The sequence below is a fragment of the Macrosteles quadrilineatus genome, unplaced genomic scaffold (assembly GCF_028750875.1).
Source record: "Macrosteles quadrilineatus isolate MER2022 unplaced genomic scaffold, UCM_ALF_1.0 Scaffold_4__1_contigs__length_99947679, whole genome shotgun sequence".
Classification (NCBI taxonomy): Eukaryota; Metazoa; Arthropoda; class Insecta; order Hemiptera; family Cicadellidae; genus Macrosteles; species Macrosteles quadrilineatus.
In genome coordinates, this window is record NW_026542597.1 from 52,224,857 (window position 1) to 52,247,283 (window position 22,427).

Below are 22,427 nucleotides of genomic sequence, written 5' to 3' on the forward strand. Positions count from 1 at the left end.
ACATTAAATTTACTGAACTTAACTACAGTACTGAATTTAATTATTTTTGTCCCAACAAAATTTAAGTTAACTATTTTAAGTTTTAGTCTACAGCCAGCCTGTTTTATAAACGTTATTGGCCCTGTAATCCAGGTAAAATCCCTGTATTACAAGTACAAGTTACAGGATTGTGTTTCCATAAAGAGTTTTCCCTGTAAAATAATTTACAGGCGATTCTCCTGTATTACAAGTAAATAATACAGGACATCTTCAGTGTAGTGTCAAGAGCAACTCCTGTAAATTGGGGAATATTTTAGCAATCTCTAAATACCCCCGCCGCAGCAAACCTGCAGACTAAGCGAATTCCCATTTGACTGATTGGATTTACACTGAAATGTCTACTTAAAAATATAACATTTATTCTTGATTTAAATAGAATTAGTTTAACAAGTACTTAGGTTTGCTGCAACAAGGAGGGTAAAACTGTTTTTTTTTTTTTTTTTTTTTTTGTAAAATGTGAATAGTTCGTAAGAAATAAAAACATTTTCCAAATTTGATCAAAACATTTTCACAAACAAGCAAACTACAACAGTTTACTTATTCTCCATAAGAATAACATGGGAATTTTAAATTTACAATTTTTTTGAATTTTCTCCGTAACCATTAGGCGCATAATAACGCTTCAATATACTAAATTATTTGTTTTTTTAAGCTCTACAAAATGGTTTGGAAAGAAATTGCTAAATTTTATGTTTTTTGGGTCAAAAATGGGAAAAACCTATTTTTACCCCATAAAACCCCCCGTAAACCCCCGTTCCCATGGTCCGATCATGCTGGATCGCGAACTCGTTCGAATAAACGTACGTTTACACGTTTGTACCAAATTTCATCAAAATCGGATCATTTTTGCTCGAGTTATCGTGCTGACGGACACACATATATATATATATATATAAATATATATATATATATATATATGAATTTGAATGGATGGTGTTTTTGGCCTCTAGGGACCTCAAAACGAAAAAAAAATCGGTCCCGCGTCCAGGTCTTACCATGAGTACTACGGTAATAGCTTATTCCCTATATGGGAAATTCGCTAATATTCCCTATATGGGAAATTCGCTAAAACCACCATACAAGTTTTACAGGTAACAAGTAGTGATACATTGATAGTGAAATTGTGCAGTAGGATAACACCAACGATCACTTAAGACCAATATATGGAGCACACCTATCTAACTAACGTTAAAGCAGGTGAAGCCAGGTCCGCCATCTTTTTGTAGGTTAGAAGCGCTAGATGTCGATGAAAACGGCACCAAAACTCAATGTTCTGCTTCAAAATAACTCGACATTTGGCCTACTTATCTATATATCTATACATCTATCTATCTATCTAATTAACTATACAGCCCGATGTGTAACTCACTGATCAGGTATACTAATGTTTGGGCACTTCTAGACGTGCTAGGGAGTTGAAATTTGGCACGCATGTGGGCTTGGACCCAAACCCCCGGGAAAATTCCGAAAAGTCGCATTTTCACTTTCAACCCCCCCTAAATTAACAATTTCCCCCCTATGTTATTCTTATGGGAAATAACATTGAAAAATACTGACTTTCGTACGCTCATCTGAACCGTTTAGAAATTTGATCATCTAGAGACTTGAAATTTGCGTAGTATTGTACTATGGGATCTTAAATTTGCGATAAAATTTGTAAAAAGCCCATTTTCAAATTTTAACCCCTCCAAAAATCCAAAATGGCGCACCTCTGAAAACGACAAAACACGTTTTTTTCAAACGACTATAGCTCAAAAACGGTAAGAGCTAGAAAAGATTTGAAAGAATCTTTACGGACGGGAATCAAATTTTCTACATAACCCTCTTCGGCGTTTTCCGAAAATCGCACTCCTTCACTCAGTTCACCTCCAAAAAACGCCTTACTTTCAAAATTTGGTAAATCTTTTTCAAATTTTAACGGTGTTTGCTACTTTTCCCAACTTAAGTAAATTATTTTTGCAAATATTATTAATGCTTTTTATTAACTATGGTTTACCTTAAATTTCAGTAACTTAATGTTTTTTCGTATCTTTACTCCTTGACCCCCAAAACTTAGGTTTAATGTCAAAAATTGAAAGGTTTTAACACTATTACGAAGCCCCATGTTATTCATTATGGAGAATAGCTAAGCAATTTTAAGACTTTGGTATGCACATCTGATCTGTTTATAAACGTGCTAGAGACTTGAAATTTGATAGTATTGTAGTATGGGATCTTTAATTATGGGTGAAATTTGAAAAAATCCCATTTCCAAATTTAAACCTCCCAAAAAATCCAAAATGGCGGACATAGAAAAACAAGAAAACACGTTTTTTTCCTACAAGACACTATTATGCGTTTTTCGGAAATCGCACTTCTTCACCTTAAAAAAACGCCCTACTTTAAAAATGAGTTAAATTTCTTTCAAATTTTCATCGGTTTTTGCTATTTATCTACCTAAATACCTATTCTTTTTTGCAAATATTATTAATGCTTTGTATTCTCCTTAGCTTACTTCAAATTTTACTCATTAATTTAATCACCCCCCCCCCCCAAACAGATCTTGAAACACTGTATTTAGTTGTGGCAATTGAATAGTATTTTACTAACTTCTTATTATTGTATTATTTTACTCAATAACAGATTTTTTTCCAAGGTAATTTCCAACTATCCCCCAACCAAAAAAGGGGGCCTGGGGCACTACGAGCCTAAGGCGAGTACTTAAGTTATATGGTTGAAACTTGGTATGAGTGAAGTCAATAAGTCTATGACACTATTGGTTTTAATTAAAAGCTTAAAAGTTAGTATTTTCTATTTTAAATCTTCAAATAAAGTCGGTACTTTTAAATGAGTTTTCAAATATGCCATGAAAAAGTTCGTCGGCTGCAACTTTTTTTTATTTTTTGGTCAGGTAAGTTAAAAAACGGTGGATTTTGTAGCTAAAGAGTTGAACCTTTTGGGTCATATTTTTTAAAATTTTTAGCTGGTGTAGTTTGGTTGTAATTTAAATTGTAATATATAGGGGCTACCCGCCGCACCACGTGGCGTCATGCGGGCAGATTCTGCATACAACCTCACTTGTAATACAGTTTGGATACTCAAGTTTGGAGCTGTACATAAAAGTTACTAAACTAATTAGAAAATCGCGGAGTACATATAAATATTCTTTGTTTTATTTTTTGTATTCATCTAAAAATTAATATTTTTAGCTCTTTCACAAAAATTAATATGACAGTCAGAATATAAAGGAGAGTTGAATAAAGAGTTTCAGGAACTATCTTGTGGCTTTGAAAATTCGTACATTGTAAACTAAACGCCAGAACTTTATCAAACTTTAATACGATATAGATACACATATTAATATATAAATTTATTTGTAGCTTTTCAGAATTTTTCTTTCACCCAAAAAGTTTTTGTTGTAATTAAGTAAACTAACTTTTTCTAAGAAACGGTAAAAGCTAGAAAACAAATTAAAAGCGTATGTTGAATAGTAGTATCAAAATATTTAATGTGATTTTGACAAAATGTCTGTATTAAAATCAGCTGAAATAATATGCTTCGACCCAGAAAATTTTCAATATAAATGTAACAAATATAATTCAAATAGATTAAAACACATACTAATATTAGAATCAGGAGTTCTATACAAAGTGGAAACAACTACATTATCATTTGGTAACAAGATGGCAGTAACTTCAAAAATGCTCTCACAATAGAATTGTTTCACATCTATAGCTTGAACCTCAATCCCATGCTTTACAAAAATAGCACTTCCACCCCCTCTATCTCGTTGCTTGGTGCAATATCTAAAATTCTTGAAAAATGTGTTAAGAAACAATTAGCTTTTTACTTTGAAAACAAAAACATTATTAGTGATTCACAATTTGGTTTCAGAGCATGTAAGAGCACAAGTCATGCATTGTTCGACATTAATAAATTTTATATCAAATAAATTAAATTCAAAACAACGTGTACTGGTGACCTTCTTAGATTTAGCAAAAGCCTTTGACTCTATTGACAGACATAAACTCAGGCACGGCCCTAGGGACTTTGCCGCCCTGGGCGAGATCGTTGACCGCCACCCTCCGGGGGGTCCGGGGAAAAATTGAGAAAAATAACTTCTCTAAACACTATTTTTAAGCATTTATGAAGTGAAATCTGGTGTTAATACTTAATACAATTTTGTACTTATGAAATTAAACTGTTTGCTTTAATTGCGTGTGGACTAGTTTTTATTGCATTTATTTTTTAAGTACTTAGGCTAGGCTTTTCCTTATATGATAACATTTAACGTTATGTTTCGTTATGTATCCTTTAACACTGAATATTTAGATTAATATGTTAACGGGACTTGGCCTATTTAAAAATTTTTATTTCAAAGGCGAGTAATAAAATCACTTAACTTCGTTGTTCCATTGCCACACCAGCTAACGCCATCAAATTTTTCTTCTCGGGGCGAAAAATCCGATCAGTTTACTTTGTTTCGACATAAAATAACACTCATGAGACACCACGGAATACGAAAATCATAAAAACATACTGGAACAATAATTTACACCAGACGACAGATCAATAGTAGTGTGGGTGACGGGGTAGAGTAGGAGGGTGTCGATGGGCGGTTGAACGCGGAACGTCCGGTGACTCACGTCTGTTTGGCGCGCAAATATCCCACCCCACCACTGCTACCGGCTACCGGCATATCTGTTACGATTTATTCATCGATATCGAAAGTATACGTACAAACAAACAAGCTTAGTACAATAGGCATGACATTTGGTTAACTATTTTATTGCTCACGTTAAAACGATTAATTTCAGGTTGGTAGGTGTAAAAGGTGAAGTGGTGGTGGTAGGGAGAGGAGCGGATAGGCTAAGGCTGTTGACCTTCCGTGACTTGTGTCTGTACTCTGTTTCGCGCGCAAAAACCATACTACTTTCACTGGCATTGCAGTTTATTTACAATTTATTGATATTGAAAGTATACTTTCGAAAAACAAGCTTAGAAGTAAAATTAAAAAGGTTCACTATTTCATTGCATACGTTAAAACATAATTTTATAAATGTTATTAAAATGTTTTTACCCATTATAGGTTGAAGGGGGGATATATCCCCCTGGGGCCCTTTTCTACGCCACTGTCCCGCCTAATTGTTTACTCCTGGCTCCACCCCTTCCTTGAGCGATCGCCAAATTATGGTGTCTCCTTGAACTCTTACTTAATTATGTACTAAGGGTTCTACTAAGTGTAAATAAAGTATAAATTCTAGTAAGTGTAAATTGCACATTTTAAAGTTATTTTCATTTCATAAGCTGGTTTATGCTTACAGTTGCAGATATCAATTATTTTTTGCTTTTTGTTTAAAATCTGACCTAAGAGTCGGCAGGATTTTCGGCCATCTTGGATTTCCCCCAAAACGGCTATGTTATTAACTGTTGAAGCAAATTATGACATTGTTTATTAAGATAAAAAGTTGCAAAATATCTCATTTTTGCAACTCCTATCTCTCGGAGGGAAGGGAAACCCATACTACCAAAATAATCAATAATAAAGTAAACACAACATCGTGAGAGGGGGCAAAGAGGGAGAGAGAGAGGAATACGTCGAGGTCAATCCCAACCGCTGCAATGTTGCTTTGACGCTGTCACTCGTCCTGGGTAACGTCGTAACATGGTGGCGTAAGGTGGTGGCGACGGTTGTTTGATACACAAGTCGAGAAGTTTGTTTTGATATTTGGGCTTAAATTATCATTTTAAATCGATGTTTGAATTGCCGTTTATTTTCTTAGGCTTGTTCTTTACGTAAAATGTAGGCCTAATATAGATAATTGTACTCTTCACATTCACTTAATGAATTTATTATTTTATTCGTATTAAAGATTTACTGTTCCCTAAAATTTGTTTGTTGCCCTGGCTCTGCCGCCCCAGTTCCACCATTATATGACGGCTCTGCCGCGGCCACCCCGGCTCCGCCGCGGCCACCCCGTCTCCGCCGCCCTGGGCGACCGCCCGGTCCGTCCACCCCTGGGGCCGGCCCTGCATAAACGTATCAAAAAATTTGAATTTTGTGGACTAGACAAGCTCTCTCTTGACTGGTTTAGAAGTTATTTAGAAGACCGAGTGCAAGTTGTTACAATCGATGGTGTCACAAGTAATAAAAGAAACATTGAATTCGGTGTGGTCCAGGGAAGCAATCGTGGGCCTTTGCTCTTCCTGGTTTATATAAATAATATATCAAAACTCAAAACTATAAACAAGAAGCAAATTATTCTTGTTTGCAGATGATACGGCAGTGATGACTACAGGCTGCACGTGGGATGAGGTGTATAAGCGGGCATCGTCCGACTTACTTAAGTTGAAAAATTGGCTGGATCATAATTCTTTAACTTTAAACGTAACAAAAACTATATGTCTTCCAATTTTTTTTGAGAAGGAGAGTGATCCGAGCCCACGTCATTTACGTTTGCACTCCTGTGGTGATCCGTCGTCACGTGACTGTGATTGTAACGTCATCGAACGTGTGTCACAATACAAGTACATGGGCATAATTATGGACGATAAACTAAGCTGGGTTCCTCACGTGTGGTATGTCAAGCAGAGGCTTAGAAAATTAGTATATGCATTCGATCAGCTGGGCCAGGTGCTGACGGTGGATCACTGCAGGATGGTGTATTACGCCAATGTGCAGTCGGTGTTACAATACGATGTTCTGGCATGGGCTGGCGTCTCGTCAGCTGTGTTAGAGCCCTTATTCATTTCACAAAAATAATTGATTAAAAAAATTCTTAAAAAACCTTTCTGTTACTCAACAGACCAGCTTTTCCTTGATATTCCAGTACTAAACGTCAGACAGCTTTTCATAAGAACATTATTATTATTCATTAATTTCAATAAAGAACAAATATTTTCTGAGATTCACCATAGGTACCCTACAAGAAATCGTTTAAACTTTGGCTTCAGTTGCCCAAAATCTATTCATACGACCACTAACAAAAATTCATTTTATATTGCTCGCGTCTTGTACCGTAATCTTCCAACAAACATTATTGAGGCTTGAGAGTTGCAGTGTTGCTGTTTATAAACGGATGATTGGCGAGCAGCTCGCGCACATCGGGCGGGCTGCTGTAGAGGCTTTGATCCAGTTGGTCTATATTCCAAACTTCTGATATTGTCATGATTCAGTCATTGGTCACATTTTTTTATATATATATTTTACTTGTAAAACATTGTAATCCATATTGTTTCTGTATGGGATTCAGCCCATTGTGTTGGAATAAATACAATGGGATGAGTCTTGTACAGGGTAGTGTGACGTTGTGTTTAATGTTAAAAAGTAATTCACCTCATTTTAGAATTAAAATTTTTTTAGCATTTAAAATACGGTTATTTAGTTTAGAGCTTAGGTTTATTTAGTTTATGTGCTTAAAATAAAAAAGTACAGTGATTAGAACAATTATACAATACCCATAGACTGATGATATTGTTAACTCTTCCCCCGATCACGGATCAATAGTCTATTCGTGGGAATAATTCCTTTTACTTACAATGTATTGTGTATTGTTTTTATTTTAAGGAATAAATCATTTTGACTTGACTTGATTATTCAGTGAGTTATCCCTAGCACAAATATTACCCAAGGTGTACCCAGCTGGCATATACAAACGCGATTCTTCTCCAAACAACCAGTGCTCATTTATCACTAAAATATCACACCTTAAACTACTTAATAAAACATTTATTAAATTTAACTTATTTCTCATTGACCGGACATTACAGTAATAAAACTAGAGTTTGTTGGTGAGAGTTCAATGGTTGACGGTCTAGTGATGGTGGTGAGTCATTTCCCAACAAAGACTCAGTGCCAGGTGGGAGAGGTTGTTCTTCATTTGGACTTGCTGGATGATTTTCCGTCTTCCTTGCTGTCACAGCCTCAGATATCCTTTCAGAGAGCCACTTTTTCCCTTGCTGGTTTAGGTGAAGACCCTGACGTGTGTGTGAATGTCTTCCAGCATTGCTCGCCTCCACCAAGATGACATTGCTGTATTTTTCACCAAGTTCTTTTAATCGCTGGTTAGTTTTTCTTACTTCTTTGTCGGGGTATTTAGTCTTTGTCGGGGTATCTGGTCTTTGTCGGGGTATTTGGTCTTTGCCGGGGTATTTGGTCTTTGTCGGGGTATTTGGTCTTTGTCGGGGTATATTGTCTTAATCCGGGTATTTCGTCTTTGTCCTGGTATTGTGTCTTTCTCCACCTCATCTTCTGTCAGGGCATTTTCCTTGTCCTTTATCCTGGCCTGACCTATCTGGTCTGGGTCATTCACTTACCTAGTCCAGATAGGGATCCACGCTCTCAATTCCCTCTCCGTGACGGGGCTTGGTGGTGGGGGAGGCCCCCGTCTATAATACCACCAAACCGCCACTGCTGCTGTCACACTACAAGCTACACGATATTTCTTCAACATTATTAAACAAAAAAAATCAATGTTTGAACTATAAGTTTTGGAGAGGGAATGATTCTGTTGCCAGGATACAGAATAAATTGAGTTATTTATATCCGTGATACCTGAACTATTGTGTATAGAAGGTGAATGTATTGGTGACTTTTAATCCCGGGATTAACGGGATTGCAAAACCTATGTTTATATTTATTTTTTGTGAATTTGGGGACTTTTACTTACAGAAAATAAATAAAAATAGTATATCCAATAACACTTGAAACATATATACCTACTCTTTATTTTTAGGACGATGATTCCGGGATTAGCTGAGACGAATCCTGAAATTCCGAGATTGGGTTGAAGGCTAATTATAACCCCTAATTATTTAATAGCCTAAAATATCAATACCCCCGCCACAGCAAACCTGCAGACTAAGCGAATTTTAACTTGTCTGATTACATATTTACTAAAATATTTCCATAAATAAGGCGGTCGACACACGGGAAGACTGAAACCCAACTAAAGTTGAACCAACTGTTTTGTGACGCGATTACGATTGCAGTTACATTGGTTAGATCCGCACACAGGCGCGACTGAAATAATTTAAGTTGAGTTGAGACAGTGAATGAGTTCTAATTTTATTATAACAATACTGTGTACTGTGTATGGTGTTTGAAATGAGTAGTAGTGATGATAAGCCCTGGTGTTTCATAGACTATCAAGAAAGCGTAGAGGACGTAGAAATTATTGGGTTCATCCATATGTTAAAACAAATGTTCTATGTAGGCTATTTGTAGCTGCTGCTGCATTACAAGAAATAGACGCAAAATTTTGCTCTATGTACAGGATGTCAATAAGTACTTACGAAGAGTTATCGCAGCTGCTATGCCTGATCCTTGAAAAGCGCAATACAAATATGCGAAAATTTGTTCAAACCAGGCGACTGAAATCACCTTCCAATCGGCAGGTCAGGTTGCTTAACGACTGATCGCCGACTGGTCCTCATCTGGTCACATCGTAGTCGCACCGTGTGCACTGTTCCACCTAAGTACATTGGTCGGGACACAGGCGACTAGTTTGTCCAACTAGTTGCCAATTTCAGTTGAAAAACAGTCTTCCCGTGTGTTGTTGGCCTTGAGATATTTATTCCCGATTTAAATAACATTCTTTAACGAGTGCTTAGGTTTGCTGCTACGGGGCAAAACTTTTATTATTACTTAGCTAAATGAATTCAAATAATGCATCTGATTGATCAGTTTAAGTGTTTTTACATATGCATTTATATTTTTGTTTTAAACTTAAATATTATTGAACAAAAACTGTAGACCTACGCTGGTCAGATATCTGAATTACAACTTCAGACGACACTTATATTTAATTTAGTTTCATAATGCTTTTAAATAAAAAAAAAATATTTAACTCTACTTTATGATATAATAGAAGAGAATTGTGAGAAAGTAATTCATCAGACGTTAAGACACTTCAATTATTTACAAAAGCTCGGTTAGAGAAATGCTGGCACATGGGATTTTTTTTAAAAGCTATATCTAACAACTCAGTCTTGTACACCTTTACTCTGAAGTAAACATAATTGTTAGTGCTTCTTGTAAACTAAAATCAAGAGAACACAATAAGGCAACATTAGTAAACATTCCTTAGCTTTTAAGCTATTGAGTATCATTTTTGGTAAACAGTCTCCCGAACTCTTAAGTTAAGGGTAGAAACACACATACAGCGATTCAGAGCGGAGCGGGCGGGGCGATCCAGAGCGAGCTGTAGCGGCGCGACTGTGAGCGACTGACGTCGCACACATGCAGCGACTATCGAGAGCAACACAAACGGGAGCTCAATCATTTCCAAGATTTCACATTGTAAGTTCGCACGCAATTTGCAGCACAGTAAAAACACTTGAGTAAAAACATTAGTTTTGCGTGCTTCAAACAGATCGGTGTGGTTGCATGAAGAGAATGGATAAAGGTAGGTAGCCTACATGGTGAATATCACCATTTGTTTCCAGTTTTAAGAAGCATTAATTGCGATTCATGCAATATATATCTACCTCGACCTTCAAAAAAACATTTATACATTCTTCCAAAAAGAGAAGGTTCGAGAAGGTTCCAAAACGCTCTGGGTAAGTTGCGTTTCTGGTAGAATGGGCGTACAGAGCGGCCTACTGGCGAAAGTGGAACTAAAATGTCCACAAGATCGTTGCCCGCTCCGCTCCCAAACGCTAGAAAAACAAACGAGATTGTTCCAAAGCTAACCGCTACGCTCGCAACAGCGGTTTGTGTGCACGTTACTACTTGATTGTATAGGTTTAATTTTGTCGCTCTAAATCGCGCCGCTCCACCCCGCTCCGCTCCGCTCCCAGTTGCTGTATGTGTGTTTCTACCCTAAGTGTTGAATTATCATGAACCAACTGTGATGGAAGTAAATATGTTGTGTCTTTTAATGGTAGGTGGTGGAGGTGATGTATGGACTGTTTATGGCAGGCGAGGTGGCCTACTACACGTACATCTACGCCAAGGTAGACACAGAACACTTCCAAGAGGTGACCAGTCACACCCGCAGCGCCTACCTGGCCGGCCGAGCTCTCTCTGGCATTGTGTCTCAGATCATTGTCTACTTCAACCTGTTCTCCTACTATCAACTGCAGTTCCTCACATTGTCTGGTCAGTATTTATTGGCTGATTAACAGTAGGCCTAGTTACTTAGTGTTATTATACAATAGTGTTTCACCTCTTTCTGGCTTAATTAGGCTGTTTCATTTATCGTCTGAAATCACTTTAAAAAATTGAAAGTTCTAAATTACTCAGTGTGCAGTCCAGTATGACACCATGATATTTGGGTGTAGGACAATGCTCAAGTCGGCCTCCCCACAACGTCACATTCAACTCACGGCTGATTAACAGTAGGCCTAGTTACTTAGTGTTATTATACAATAGTGTTTCACCTCTTTCTGGCTTTATTCGGCGGTTTCAGTTATCGTTTGAAATCACTTAAAAAAATTGAAAGTTCTAAATTACTCAGTTTTGTTGACAATGTTTGGATCCCAACTTGATGGCTATAGTACTTACTTTCCATGTCCGTAAATCAGACTTCACTTTTCCAAAAGTTAGCTACCGATATGGCTTTGTCATTTGCTTGTAAAAGATCATCTAATGTGCAAGACTGGTCTAGGCGTGGACAGATCAGCAGATGGCCAGGATCCTAAACAGCACCACACGCACACAAGTTGTTTTCTTCGTCTGGTAAGAGACCCCATTTCTGCATGTTTGTCTTGCATTTTGGTACCTCGACTCTGATTTGATTTAGGGTCTTCCACACCATGTAATGTTAGGTCTGCACCAGGAGCCAGTTCCTCCCTGGCTGGTAAGGGAGGGTTAGTCAACGGGGCCTCCCACCTTGCCAGCCAATTGCTTGAGAGTGATCCATCCAGAACATGTGTCCATGATAGGAAGCTCTTACTGGACCGAAGCCGTCGCTCTACAGGTTGTTGGCCGTGTAAATGGGTGAAAAGGGTCCGTCTCTTGCTTAGTCCTTTCTACGTCGGCAGCGACATCACGTCGGATTGATGGAGGGGCGATCCCTATTATAGGATAGAGTTTGTGTACTGGGGTTGGTTTCAAACACCCAGTTACAATCCGAGCCATGTCATTGACTGCAATGTCGACCTTTTTTGCATTTGACGATGCATTCCTTACTGGTGCAGCGTACTCCGCAGCCAACACACTGAGCGCTAAAGCTGAGGTTCATAGGACATTAGGGTTAGCACCCCAGCATCTGGTGGTGAGCTTCCTGATGATATTATTCCTCACTGAGACTTTACCCCTTGTCGCAATACAGTGCACTTTAAATGTCAGTGTTAAGTCCAGTGTGACACCATGATATTTGGGTGTAGGACAATGCTCAAGACGGCCTCCCCGCAACGTCCCACAACGATTTTACATGCGTGGCATAAGAGAGAAACAGGTTGAAAGATTTTAGGATCGTTTGGATCCTTCCCAGGGTTTGAGCAGTGCAGCCACACAGGCTTTTCTCCATGCTTTTGGTATATGCATTTGGCTTACACACATTTTCATGAAGCTCAACAACCATTGCATGACATTTTTACCTAGGTTCTTTAGTTGTTCGACTCTGATCTCGTCAATACCTGGAGCTCTATTAGTCTTTAAGCTGGTAATGGCCCTGCCATTAATAAAGAAACCATTCACCATGTCCGAGCTAACTGCAGTCATTACCAGTGGCTATAGTAATACTTAAATACTTTACTTTGAAATGGTGACCATACAAAAGTAGGTATTCAATCTTTAAACAACAGTTCTTCCTATTTGAAAAGTCGTAAAAGATTTTTCTGGCACTTAAAAAACCACTACTGTGGAATTGTAGTCTAGATATGGAATGTTTCTTAAACAATTAATTGAACAGTCATATTTAAATTGTGGTGCAGGTGGCATATTTGATATCAGTAGGTGCTAGATCAAATATTCCTCACTGAATTGTACTTACTTCCACGTGTGTTCTGTAGGTTTGCTAGCAGCAACTGCTTGGTCTGTGCTGCTGCCTTCTGTGGACAAGAGCATGTACTTCCACCAGACCAGAGACACAATGCAGAGTGAGGCAGACCTACACAGCATTCCAGGCAGTCCAACCGTAAGTTCATGTTGGTGCCACAAAAACTATGGCGTTGGGATGGCACAAATATGGGACAATCGGTCCAGGATAGTAAAATTGCGTTATACATTTATGCTATGGACCGATGGCTCACATATGCGCCGTTTTTAGACTCGTCAAAACTATGGAAACAAAAGCAATTTAGTATAAGTAACAATATTGGAAGCAAGAATATTGTATATCAATTGATTATAACAGGTTTTTATTTCCGGTCCGAGCTACTGACCAATTTACATTCTCCAGTCTATCAGTGACGATGCAACATGGTAGTGAACACATTAATTTCCAGTAAAATATACTTCTATTTCACAAATCTTTGTCAATTTGTTTGCTGTTACTTGATGTTTTACAATGCTCTGACAGGATCCTTGCTGTAAAGACGTGGTTAGACACGTGTGGTCAGACATGAGGGCTGCCTTCACCTCCGTGTATGTAGTCAAGTGGGGTCTGTGGTGGGCCCTCAGCACCTGCTGCTACTGGCAAGTACTTTACTACATCCAGCTGCTGTGGCAGATGATTCGCAAGGACATTGGAGATGAAGAGCCACCCTACTACGGCATTGTGGAGGCAGCTTATACATTGATAGGTTTGTACAATGTTGTTTCCGGTTTTAGTTCAAATGTTTCTTGTTACAACTTAAGTTCTTGTTATAACCTAAAAGTATGAACTGTTATAGCTTTATGAAAACAATGTTGATATATTAGTCAAGCTTGTGTGTTTTTCTAACAAAACTGTTGGTCTAAACATTATCATAAAAATGTAGATCCAGTTCAACCTAGGATTCTATCCCGCGTTGAACCACCTTAAACCGAGTCTCTAGATGTTGCTGATGGGGAGCAAATAATATGTCTGCCAATTTTTTAGAACGACAGATATTTGTTGTATAATATAAAGTGCTACTGTAGCACAACTTTCCTATGCTCTGCAGAATTCGGTGCCCTGTGATTTTGTATGGGGCATACCATTCTTCCCTTGCTAAATACTTATTTGAGTTTATTCAGAGTAGGAATGTATACAAATTGTACAAAACTAAAATACATTTTTATTTATTTTACAAGTGTTTGCCTGTACTAGGCCAAGTATTCCCGCCTGACTATATAAACCACCAACACCTTAGTGATTAAATCACCAGCTTAACTCTGTTCAAAATTGTTCTGGAATTCATAACTTAGAACTCTTTATTAGCCAAAAGGGACAGAAAATATTTTACATAATATGTTGACACAGAGCAATAAAGTACTAGTTTAAACTCAATCTGCTACAAATTAATAAAAAAAAAGCTAAAAAAAGCTAAAAAAAAGCTCTTTTGGTCTTTGCCTAGTTAACATTATGGTTACCATTATGCTCCAGTTAAAAATTCTTTGATTATATGATGGTTTTTGTTTTACTAATAATTGATACTAAAAATTAATTTTAAGCTGATTTGTCGAACCCTCACTTTGTTCAACTCTCTTTTTGTACACTTGAAAAAGTCTCTCACAGGATGGATTATTGTGTGTCCTCTGTGTATACTATGGCCTAACTGGACTTTTTCTAAGGTAAACAAGCTGCTATAACTTTATTCAAAAAATCATAATTCTGGAATTGAGCATTTCATTAAACAAAATCAAATTTAAAACTGTGATTAGATGTTGTTTTCAAACACGGAATGATTAATAAGTGTATAGTTACTTAATTTCTAGGAGCCATGGCCTCCCTGACTATCGGCCGTGTGAAGGTGGACTGGGCCAGACTAGGAGAGCCAGTATTGGCTGTTTGTGCTGTTCTGGTGGCGATCGTGCTGTGGATTATGAGCGGCACACGGTCCATGCTGCTCGCTTACCTTACCTACATATTCTTCACTGTTGTCTACCATACAATGATTACTGTGGCCAAGTGAGTAACAATAGATAACAATAGATCAACTATCAATTATTTGAGACACCTACACACATTTGGATGTGTATTGAAAGCTGAATTCAAGGTGGGTTTAGAATGGAGTGAGATGACACAACTTGTATTTGATCATTTCTGTGGTCTCTTTGACTCTTCAAGTCTGTGATGTTTGAATTAATTCTCTAGATTCTGTGATTGAGTGAACCCCCAGTATACGTACCAATTGATTGAGATTCTGGTCATCTGGATTAATAGCCCTAGATAAAATGCAGTTAGTAAACATAATTAGCACTATTCTACCTCTAGTATTAAATTAAACTTAAATGTTTTTGTTTTCTGTATATATTATGTGGAAATAAACACATTTCATTCATTCATTCAAACACCTTTACAGAAAAAGCTTGCATATTGCTTCGGTATTTAAAAAACAAACAAGCAGTTATTTACTAAAAATGCATTTACAGTACAACATATTTCATAAAATGTATTGCAAAGGTGAAACTATAGCTCTACTCATATGCTCTGAAACAATTAGTTAAATATTTCCGCCGAACAATGCTGCAAACAACTTATTTTGTTTAATTGAGTTTTTAAAGGACGATGCAAATGACATTCTCTTCAGTATGGAATATTTTGATAAAAAATACATACGTTGAGATTGCTTGAAAGCAGTTGAATGTGCGGGAACGTTTTAGTGTCTTCTGAAAATATTCACTTTTGTCATTTGCAGCTTTATTTTGCAGAGGAATTAAATTATTTTATAGTGTGCTGTGCAACAAATCTGCGTAGTTTACAGTGACGCATTCCTTACTTAGCTGTGTTGCAAACTGCTGACAAATGGTTGTCTTGATTAAGGGAATTCTGTATTAATGAAGTCTGAATCCAGAGAATTGCTGTTCTTTTGGATCCCTAGATAGTTTGAGCTTCTGTAAAGCCAAATAATAAAATAGTTTTAATCTTAAAAAGTCTTGGTAGTCTCCAGGGACTGTGTACTTCTAATAGTTGTGCTTTCTCGAGTTCAGTATCATAATGATTGATTTAACTGTACAATTTACTGTTGAGTTTCTCTGATTGGTTTTCATTTCCAGTTCGGAGGTTGCTAAGCACATTAACAGAGACAGTTACGGTCTGATATTCGGCAGCACTACGTTCATTGCTCTACTCCTACAGACTTGCCTCACTTACATCGTCAACAAAGTCTTCAGACTGTCCCCCAGACAGCAGGTAAATCTTATTATTCTAGTATGAAGCATGGATTTATTTGTAAAGTCCTCAACAATGTTAAACCGTTCTATGGACTTAACAGATCATTTGCTGATTATTCATCAACATATAGCCTGCTATTTTTAGTTTGTTATAGTATTTTATGTCCCAGAACCGTCAGTTGTAAACATTAAATGTAATTAGCATAGACAATGGTATTGGAAAAGATAATAGCAGGACAAACAAAGAATTCCAGTGATATAATCATTGTAAAGGACTGCCCTACTACATTACTTAGGCTATCAAAATGTTGGTACTCTGATATTACACTGACCACACCAATAAATCGATTTCCAAATAAGATTTTAATTAGTTTAAATAACATCATCTTCCTAACCTAGCCTAAAACATAGTCCACCCTTAGGTTAGGTTATTAGGTGTGGTCGGTGTAATACCAAAGTACCAAAATGTTTGCTAATTTAGGCTTTCAAGTTTGAAATAAATGTATAAACTTTGTTAGGACCAGTTATATGACAGCTAACAATGTCTTATTTTGGCATAGAGAAGAAAAAGATGTAACTTTGTATAATTGATTTGTTTTTAAACACTTTTATTGGAAATATTTTCTATTGATGTTTTACTGAATTTTACATTTTTTGGTCTAACAAAGTGAGAGTGAAGGAACTTAAAATCTGTCAGTTGGCTGCCTAAGCTCAAATGTTGCCAATAGCAAATAGTTTTGTATTTAAAGCTTGTGGTTTTACTATGTTTGATTGTTCTGACAAATTACATTGTTCATTTTACAGTTTGTGGTGTACGCTGGCTACTTCGCTGTTCTTGGCCTCTGTTTTATCTTGGTCTCCCTCTCGAGAATTTGCAGAAGCTCTGTGGGGAGGTGACAAAACATTTCTTTTTAACTTAAGGTTAGCAATAGGGTTAAGAAAATAAAATTCTCAATCCATTTTTGATTTTTTTAAATTCAGTTTGTCGCATGCATAAGTTGCTTTAGCTTTCTGTACGAATACTTCAAAATTCTTAACAATAATTGATCAGTAGTTTTTAATCCAAAACCATTGATTTGGAACACTACATTACTTTCAGAGTTTTAAAAAGGTTGCATCTTTATTCATTCTAAAATGTCTAACTGACACACTCTTTGTCTTATTTATTTTAAAATTTCACAAAAAACTAACTTAGAAAATTATTTCCAGGTATATCATCAGCAGATGACGTCTTGGCTCACCAAGAAAGTAGTTATTCTTAACACTAGACTGATAGAATGTATAGGGAGGTTGTATACGTAGTAAAGGTCAATGCGTAACAAAGAGAAACTTAATTACAAAAACAGCTGGTTTATTGCTGATTTGTGTTTTCCTTGTTTCGCATAACCTACAACAGGTACTATTGTACCTTAAGTTTAGTCCAGTCAGTTGTATCTATAAGTTAAGTTGGTTGTTTTGATAATAACAATTGGTTGGTAGTTTTATATATAGTTAGGACACATCTGGTTTTACCTTGAAGGTGGATCAGGTCTTTAGAAAATATTTGTTTTATTGTTTTGTTTTACACGTTTTATCTTGGCCAGCTATATTTTTAAATGTTTCTTACCATCAGTATTTTATGGTTGAACCCTTTTATGTTTAATATATTGTTGAGTATGATAAGCTTGTTTTTGTTATTTATATTAAGTAGCATGTAAATGACCCAAATACTGACATCAACGTAGTTAAAGTTAATTGGCTGTACAGTGTAGAAGTGAATGCAATAACATTTTTAAATCACTTAAGGCGCCTACAGTTTATTTATTTACTCATGTAAAATGCCTAAAATTAATCTGCTTGTGTGTTCAGTACACTGGCATTATTATTAGAATGATTAGTAAAGGAGCCTGATTGGTAGCCAATTGGTACGAAACTGTTTTGTAGACCGAATGTTATGTAACTCAGAGGCCACAAGTCCAAAAACAAAAACACATTTCTATGTCAAAGCATTGGCTACGCTCATGGGGGTCCTTCTAAATTTCCCATAAGGGGGGTCTGAGGGTTACAGAATAACTCCCAGTAAAGAGAGGGTCCCAGGGGCCTCCCCTGGAAAATAGTTAAAATTCATAATGGAAAATAGGTTCAAAATATTCGATTTCACACATTTCTTACTTAAACTCCTCGGTCGTATGCATGAATTACAAACTAAAAAGATGGTTAATGTGGAGTCTTATAGGGGAAGTGTAACTCGAGCCCCCCACTCTAGCCCATATTAGTAGACACACATTGCTATGCTGGACAGGAAAGGAAACGGACAGGACAAAAAAATGAAACTGCCATGCCAGGTTCTTATTGAAATTATTGTAGTATGCACAGACAATCAGCTGAACAAACCTGACCTCCCGTCTGTGCTCTTTCCTTTCCTTCTTAGTGTAGCCCAAACGCCTCCAACCAAAAGGTAGGCAGAAAACGATAAGACACGCAAAAGGTAACGCCACAAAAAAAATTTCAATTGATTGGTCTTTTGAGGATTCACCTGGTTCTGGGATTTTTGTTGTGCAGCTTCCATTAGATAACACAGTGAGCTTGTACCAAAAACTTTCCTTTGTTATCTAGTGTGGCGCATGGTTGGTATTTGGTACAATTGAGTTGTACATAATTATTTAGGTCTTCATTTAACTATTTAGACCTGAAGAGTTCAATTTCCAAAATACTCACACTAGTATAATAATAATTTTTAATTAACTAAACCAACACATGATGTGAGTGGGGTTTCCAGGCAGACTGTTAATTTGCTATGTGAGGCATATGGGTCAACATAAAGTATTCTACATTCAAGCTTTTGGTTTATTAGGTCGGCTTACACAACAGAACATGAAACATTAAGTTTACATTAAAATAATTACCATTCAAGTGAGAAATTGTGAAAACATTCAATGGTGATTGCACTTAAGATTTGTATTTAGTAGAATTATGTTTTAATGCTTCATATTTTTACTGTGACTTTTAGATTAAAATAAGGCCTTGTAGGGACCAACATCAGATCTATTGAAGTCATGAATATCTATGCATTTAAAAAAACTGACAGCTATATACACTAACTGAACTTAATATAACTACTGAAGACTGTGAATGACAAATGCTGTAGCTGTACCCTGGTTAAAAACCAAGAATCTATATAATTAATACGCTACATGAAACTTTGTCAGTTGAACTTCTCCGCCCTTTCTTAACCGATTTTATCCATTGACGTCTCATTGCAAAGAGCGTGTCGCGTAGATTTGCAAACTGACCTTACATTTTTGAAAAAGTCCCTTGGGCTCTTCCCCAGTGGCTATTAAAGTTCCCATGTTATCCTTATGAAGAACATATTTGTTTACATTTTGATCAGCTGTATAAATTAATTACTGCTATTTATTTTTCAATTCAATGAAACGCATTGAGTACATTTATTTACTACTAGCTGTACCCGCGGGCTTTGCCCCGTTTAACTTCATAAGTATTCGCATGGCTCATTCACGTCCTGGTTGAAGTTCGTTCGCTACGCTCACTCACCTTTAGGTTGGAGCTCGTTCGCTGCGCTCACTTGCCTTCAGGTTAGCTCGTTCGCTACGCTAACTCACCTCCAGGTTGAAGTTCGTTCGCTACGCTCACTCACCTTTTGGTTGGAAATTAGCTGTTGTCATAAATAAAAAAAAAAATAATAGTGCTGCACCCTGTTGGTAATCCTTGTAACTTTTATGCTATTGAACATCATAGAACAGAACCAACTTGTTTAATTGAAACAGCTGTTAAGATTCATTAATTCCTTTTAAATATGAAAAACCATAAGGTTAACATGGGGAACTACAGAGCCACTGGGGCGGAGCCCGAAAGGATTTTTGGGATAATAATATGCTTTAATGTTAATCGGGAATGTGAGCTACCATCATGCCAAATTTCAGCCCAATCCGTCCAGTAGTTTATGCGTGATTGAGCAACACACACACACACAAACTCACAAACTTTCAGATTTATAATATTAGTAAGATTCGAGTTTGTGTAAACGTACATAACCCCCAAGAGTGTTAGTATAGTTGTGCTTTAATTTTATTACGTCCATAATCAGTTAATTGAAAGCTTGATTTATGTAATAATGTTTTTAGTTGTAATTTTTCTTTAATTAATCCAAACCCATCTGAAGACTGACTTTCATAATTAATTGTAAACAGCAATTTAATACCAGTGGTTTTTTCCAGTAGGCCTAATTGTTATTTTTTGTTGCTATTTTTACTGTGAACATAAACAATAAAACGTTGACAGTATTGAACTTTCTCAATCTTGATACTTGTAGACATTCAAACTACAGGTTAATCTCACAGCACAGGTGTAGTGTGAAATGTTGCCAATATAACGCATAATATTGTAATAATGGATAGTAGATTTAGAACAATTCTGTAAACCTCAAGAGTCAAGATGAAGACTTTTGCCAAGTCAAAAAATATATTGTTGAGTAGAACATATTTAAGGGGTAAGGCACAAGAAACAAATTCAACTTCATTCTCAATAGACATATTTTTGTAAAATTACAATGGCCTAACCCAATACATGTTTATGTAAACTATGATATGTCCAGTATGTTTAATGTCCGTTTTGTTGTTTTTATGGTGACGTATAACTAACAATACTACAGGCTTGGCATTATTACTTGCTGTTTAGTGTTACTTGTTCAAATTTTACAATCTTGTTTTTGGTCAAATATTTGTTTCACACTTGACAAATTAGCACTTGACAAATTGATGGTACCTTGGTTCCTTATGGTGGAAGGCTAGTTTTACAGCACAATCATTTCAATCATTTATTTACTTTCTGTTCTCTGGTAAACATTAATCCACATTTTCATCCATTCCACCAAGATACTGTGACAACTAGGTGTTATTCTAAGGTGAATCGTTTTGCTATTAGTTTTGGCTTGGATGATTATTAATTTATTCATAAGCATAAGAACAATATAAATCAAAAGATCAATTAAAACTCAGGCCCAGTTGCAAACCCTCAAATGTTAGATTTAATGTAAACAAGAATATATCGAGATAGTATTTTTGGTGGTTGTTAGAATAATTATATTGATATTATTTTTATACAACAATTCATTGTCAACTGTTGATTGTTCAGCAATAAAATTTTGATTCAATTGTGAAAATGTATTGTCTTTTTTTGAGAATCTTTCTATGTGATCAAATGCATTTGCCAACATGTATCTCAAGTCTCTCATGTGTGAGTGAAAATTTAAAAACGTACGTTTTCAGGAAAAGCACTTTGCAAATTTTTTTCCCCTTTTTTCAAAACTTTTATTATTTTTTTTATTTTATTAACATTTGAAGTTTCATAAAATGTCCATGGTAACGCAATATCTTTGGTAGTTTTCTTTTTAAAGAGCATCTTTCGTAGAAAAACACAAAATCCTGTCACGACCATAACGGACGTTTAAATGAATATTAAAAATAGTTATATTATTTTTATAACTATGTTTTGCTATAAACTAATTTACTTTTATGACCATTATACAATAAAAAGGTCACTGAGCTTTTGGTATATTTGGTCTTTCTAGAAAAAAATAAAAAAACTCAAAAAAATAGAAAAAAACAATAAAATCTTTTTAAGTTTGTATAACTCCGAAAAAACTTACCTGAGACCCGAAAAATCGTTATGTTTGTATAGAGGTGTGCTTCTTTTGTGTATAAAACATTGAAATATCACGATATTTTAATTTTTGAAATTTTTATGAGAGAAATCATAAACGTGATGGTCAGGGACAAGCGGTACGGTCGTGAATTCTCTGGAATAATCAAAATCTTTCTAAACAATCCTTCAATTAGATTGTTAATTATAATAAAACTATGTGTTTCAGTTGAACTAAACTGTTCAATTTACAATTATATTAAAGTTATTGTCACGACCAAACACACTATAATCCATAAGGCTGGATTGGTCGTGAAAAAAACCGCGATGGTCGTGAAACTTTGGTCGTGAAATTACGTGTTATTTGGCTCTGTTCTGGCGGTAGCCCTGCACCTCATGTTCGAGGATACAAAGTGGACTTCTAGGTTAATCTAGCAATTGAAATGTCTTATAAACAAAAATTAACACCATGTCTACTTCATCGAATGACTACGTACGGTCATGGACACACCAAAATTACAAAAAACACAATCTTTCCTTTATTAATCTTGTAATTCCTCCTTTCAACTCAAAACGACCGGCACAA

General features: G+C 36.2%; 1 protein-coding gene across 3 annotated transcripts in view; it reads left to right on the forward strand.

Annotated features, from left to right (window-relative positions):
* Nucleotides 1–19,566, forward strand: part of LOC128993373 (thiamine transporter 1-like) — a 46,009-nt gene extending 26,443 nt beyond the window's left edge. For 2 of the 3 annotated variants that reach the window (XM_054417235.1, XM_054417236.1), the window contains exons 4-10: nucleotides 10,906–11,119; nucleotides 12,976–13,100; nucleotides 13,485–13,707; nucleotides 14,804–14,996; nucleotides 16,085–16,220; nucleotides 17,006–17,094; nucleotides 17,411–19,566. In XM_054417235.1, the coding sequence (XP_054273210.1) occupies nucleotides 10,906–11,119; nucleotides 12,976–13,100; nucleotides 13,485–13,707; nucleotides 14,804–14,996; nucleotides 16,085–16,220; nucleotides 17,006–17,094; nucleotides 17,411–17,429 (999 nt within the window). In that variant the 3' untranslated portion in view covers nucleotides 17,430–19,566. Of the gene's footprint in view, nucleotides 1–10,905; nucleotides 11,120–12,975; nucleotides 13,101–13,484; nucleotides 13,708–14,803; nucleotides 14,997–16,084; nucleotides 16,221–17,005; nucleotides 17,123–17,410 lie in introns of all 3 variants that reach the window. The other variant, XM_054417237.1, reaches the window with a different exon arrangement.
* The last annotated feature ends 2,861 nt before the right edge of the window (nucleotides 19,567–22,427 follow it).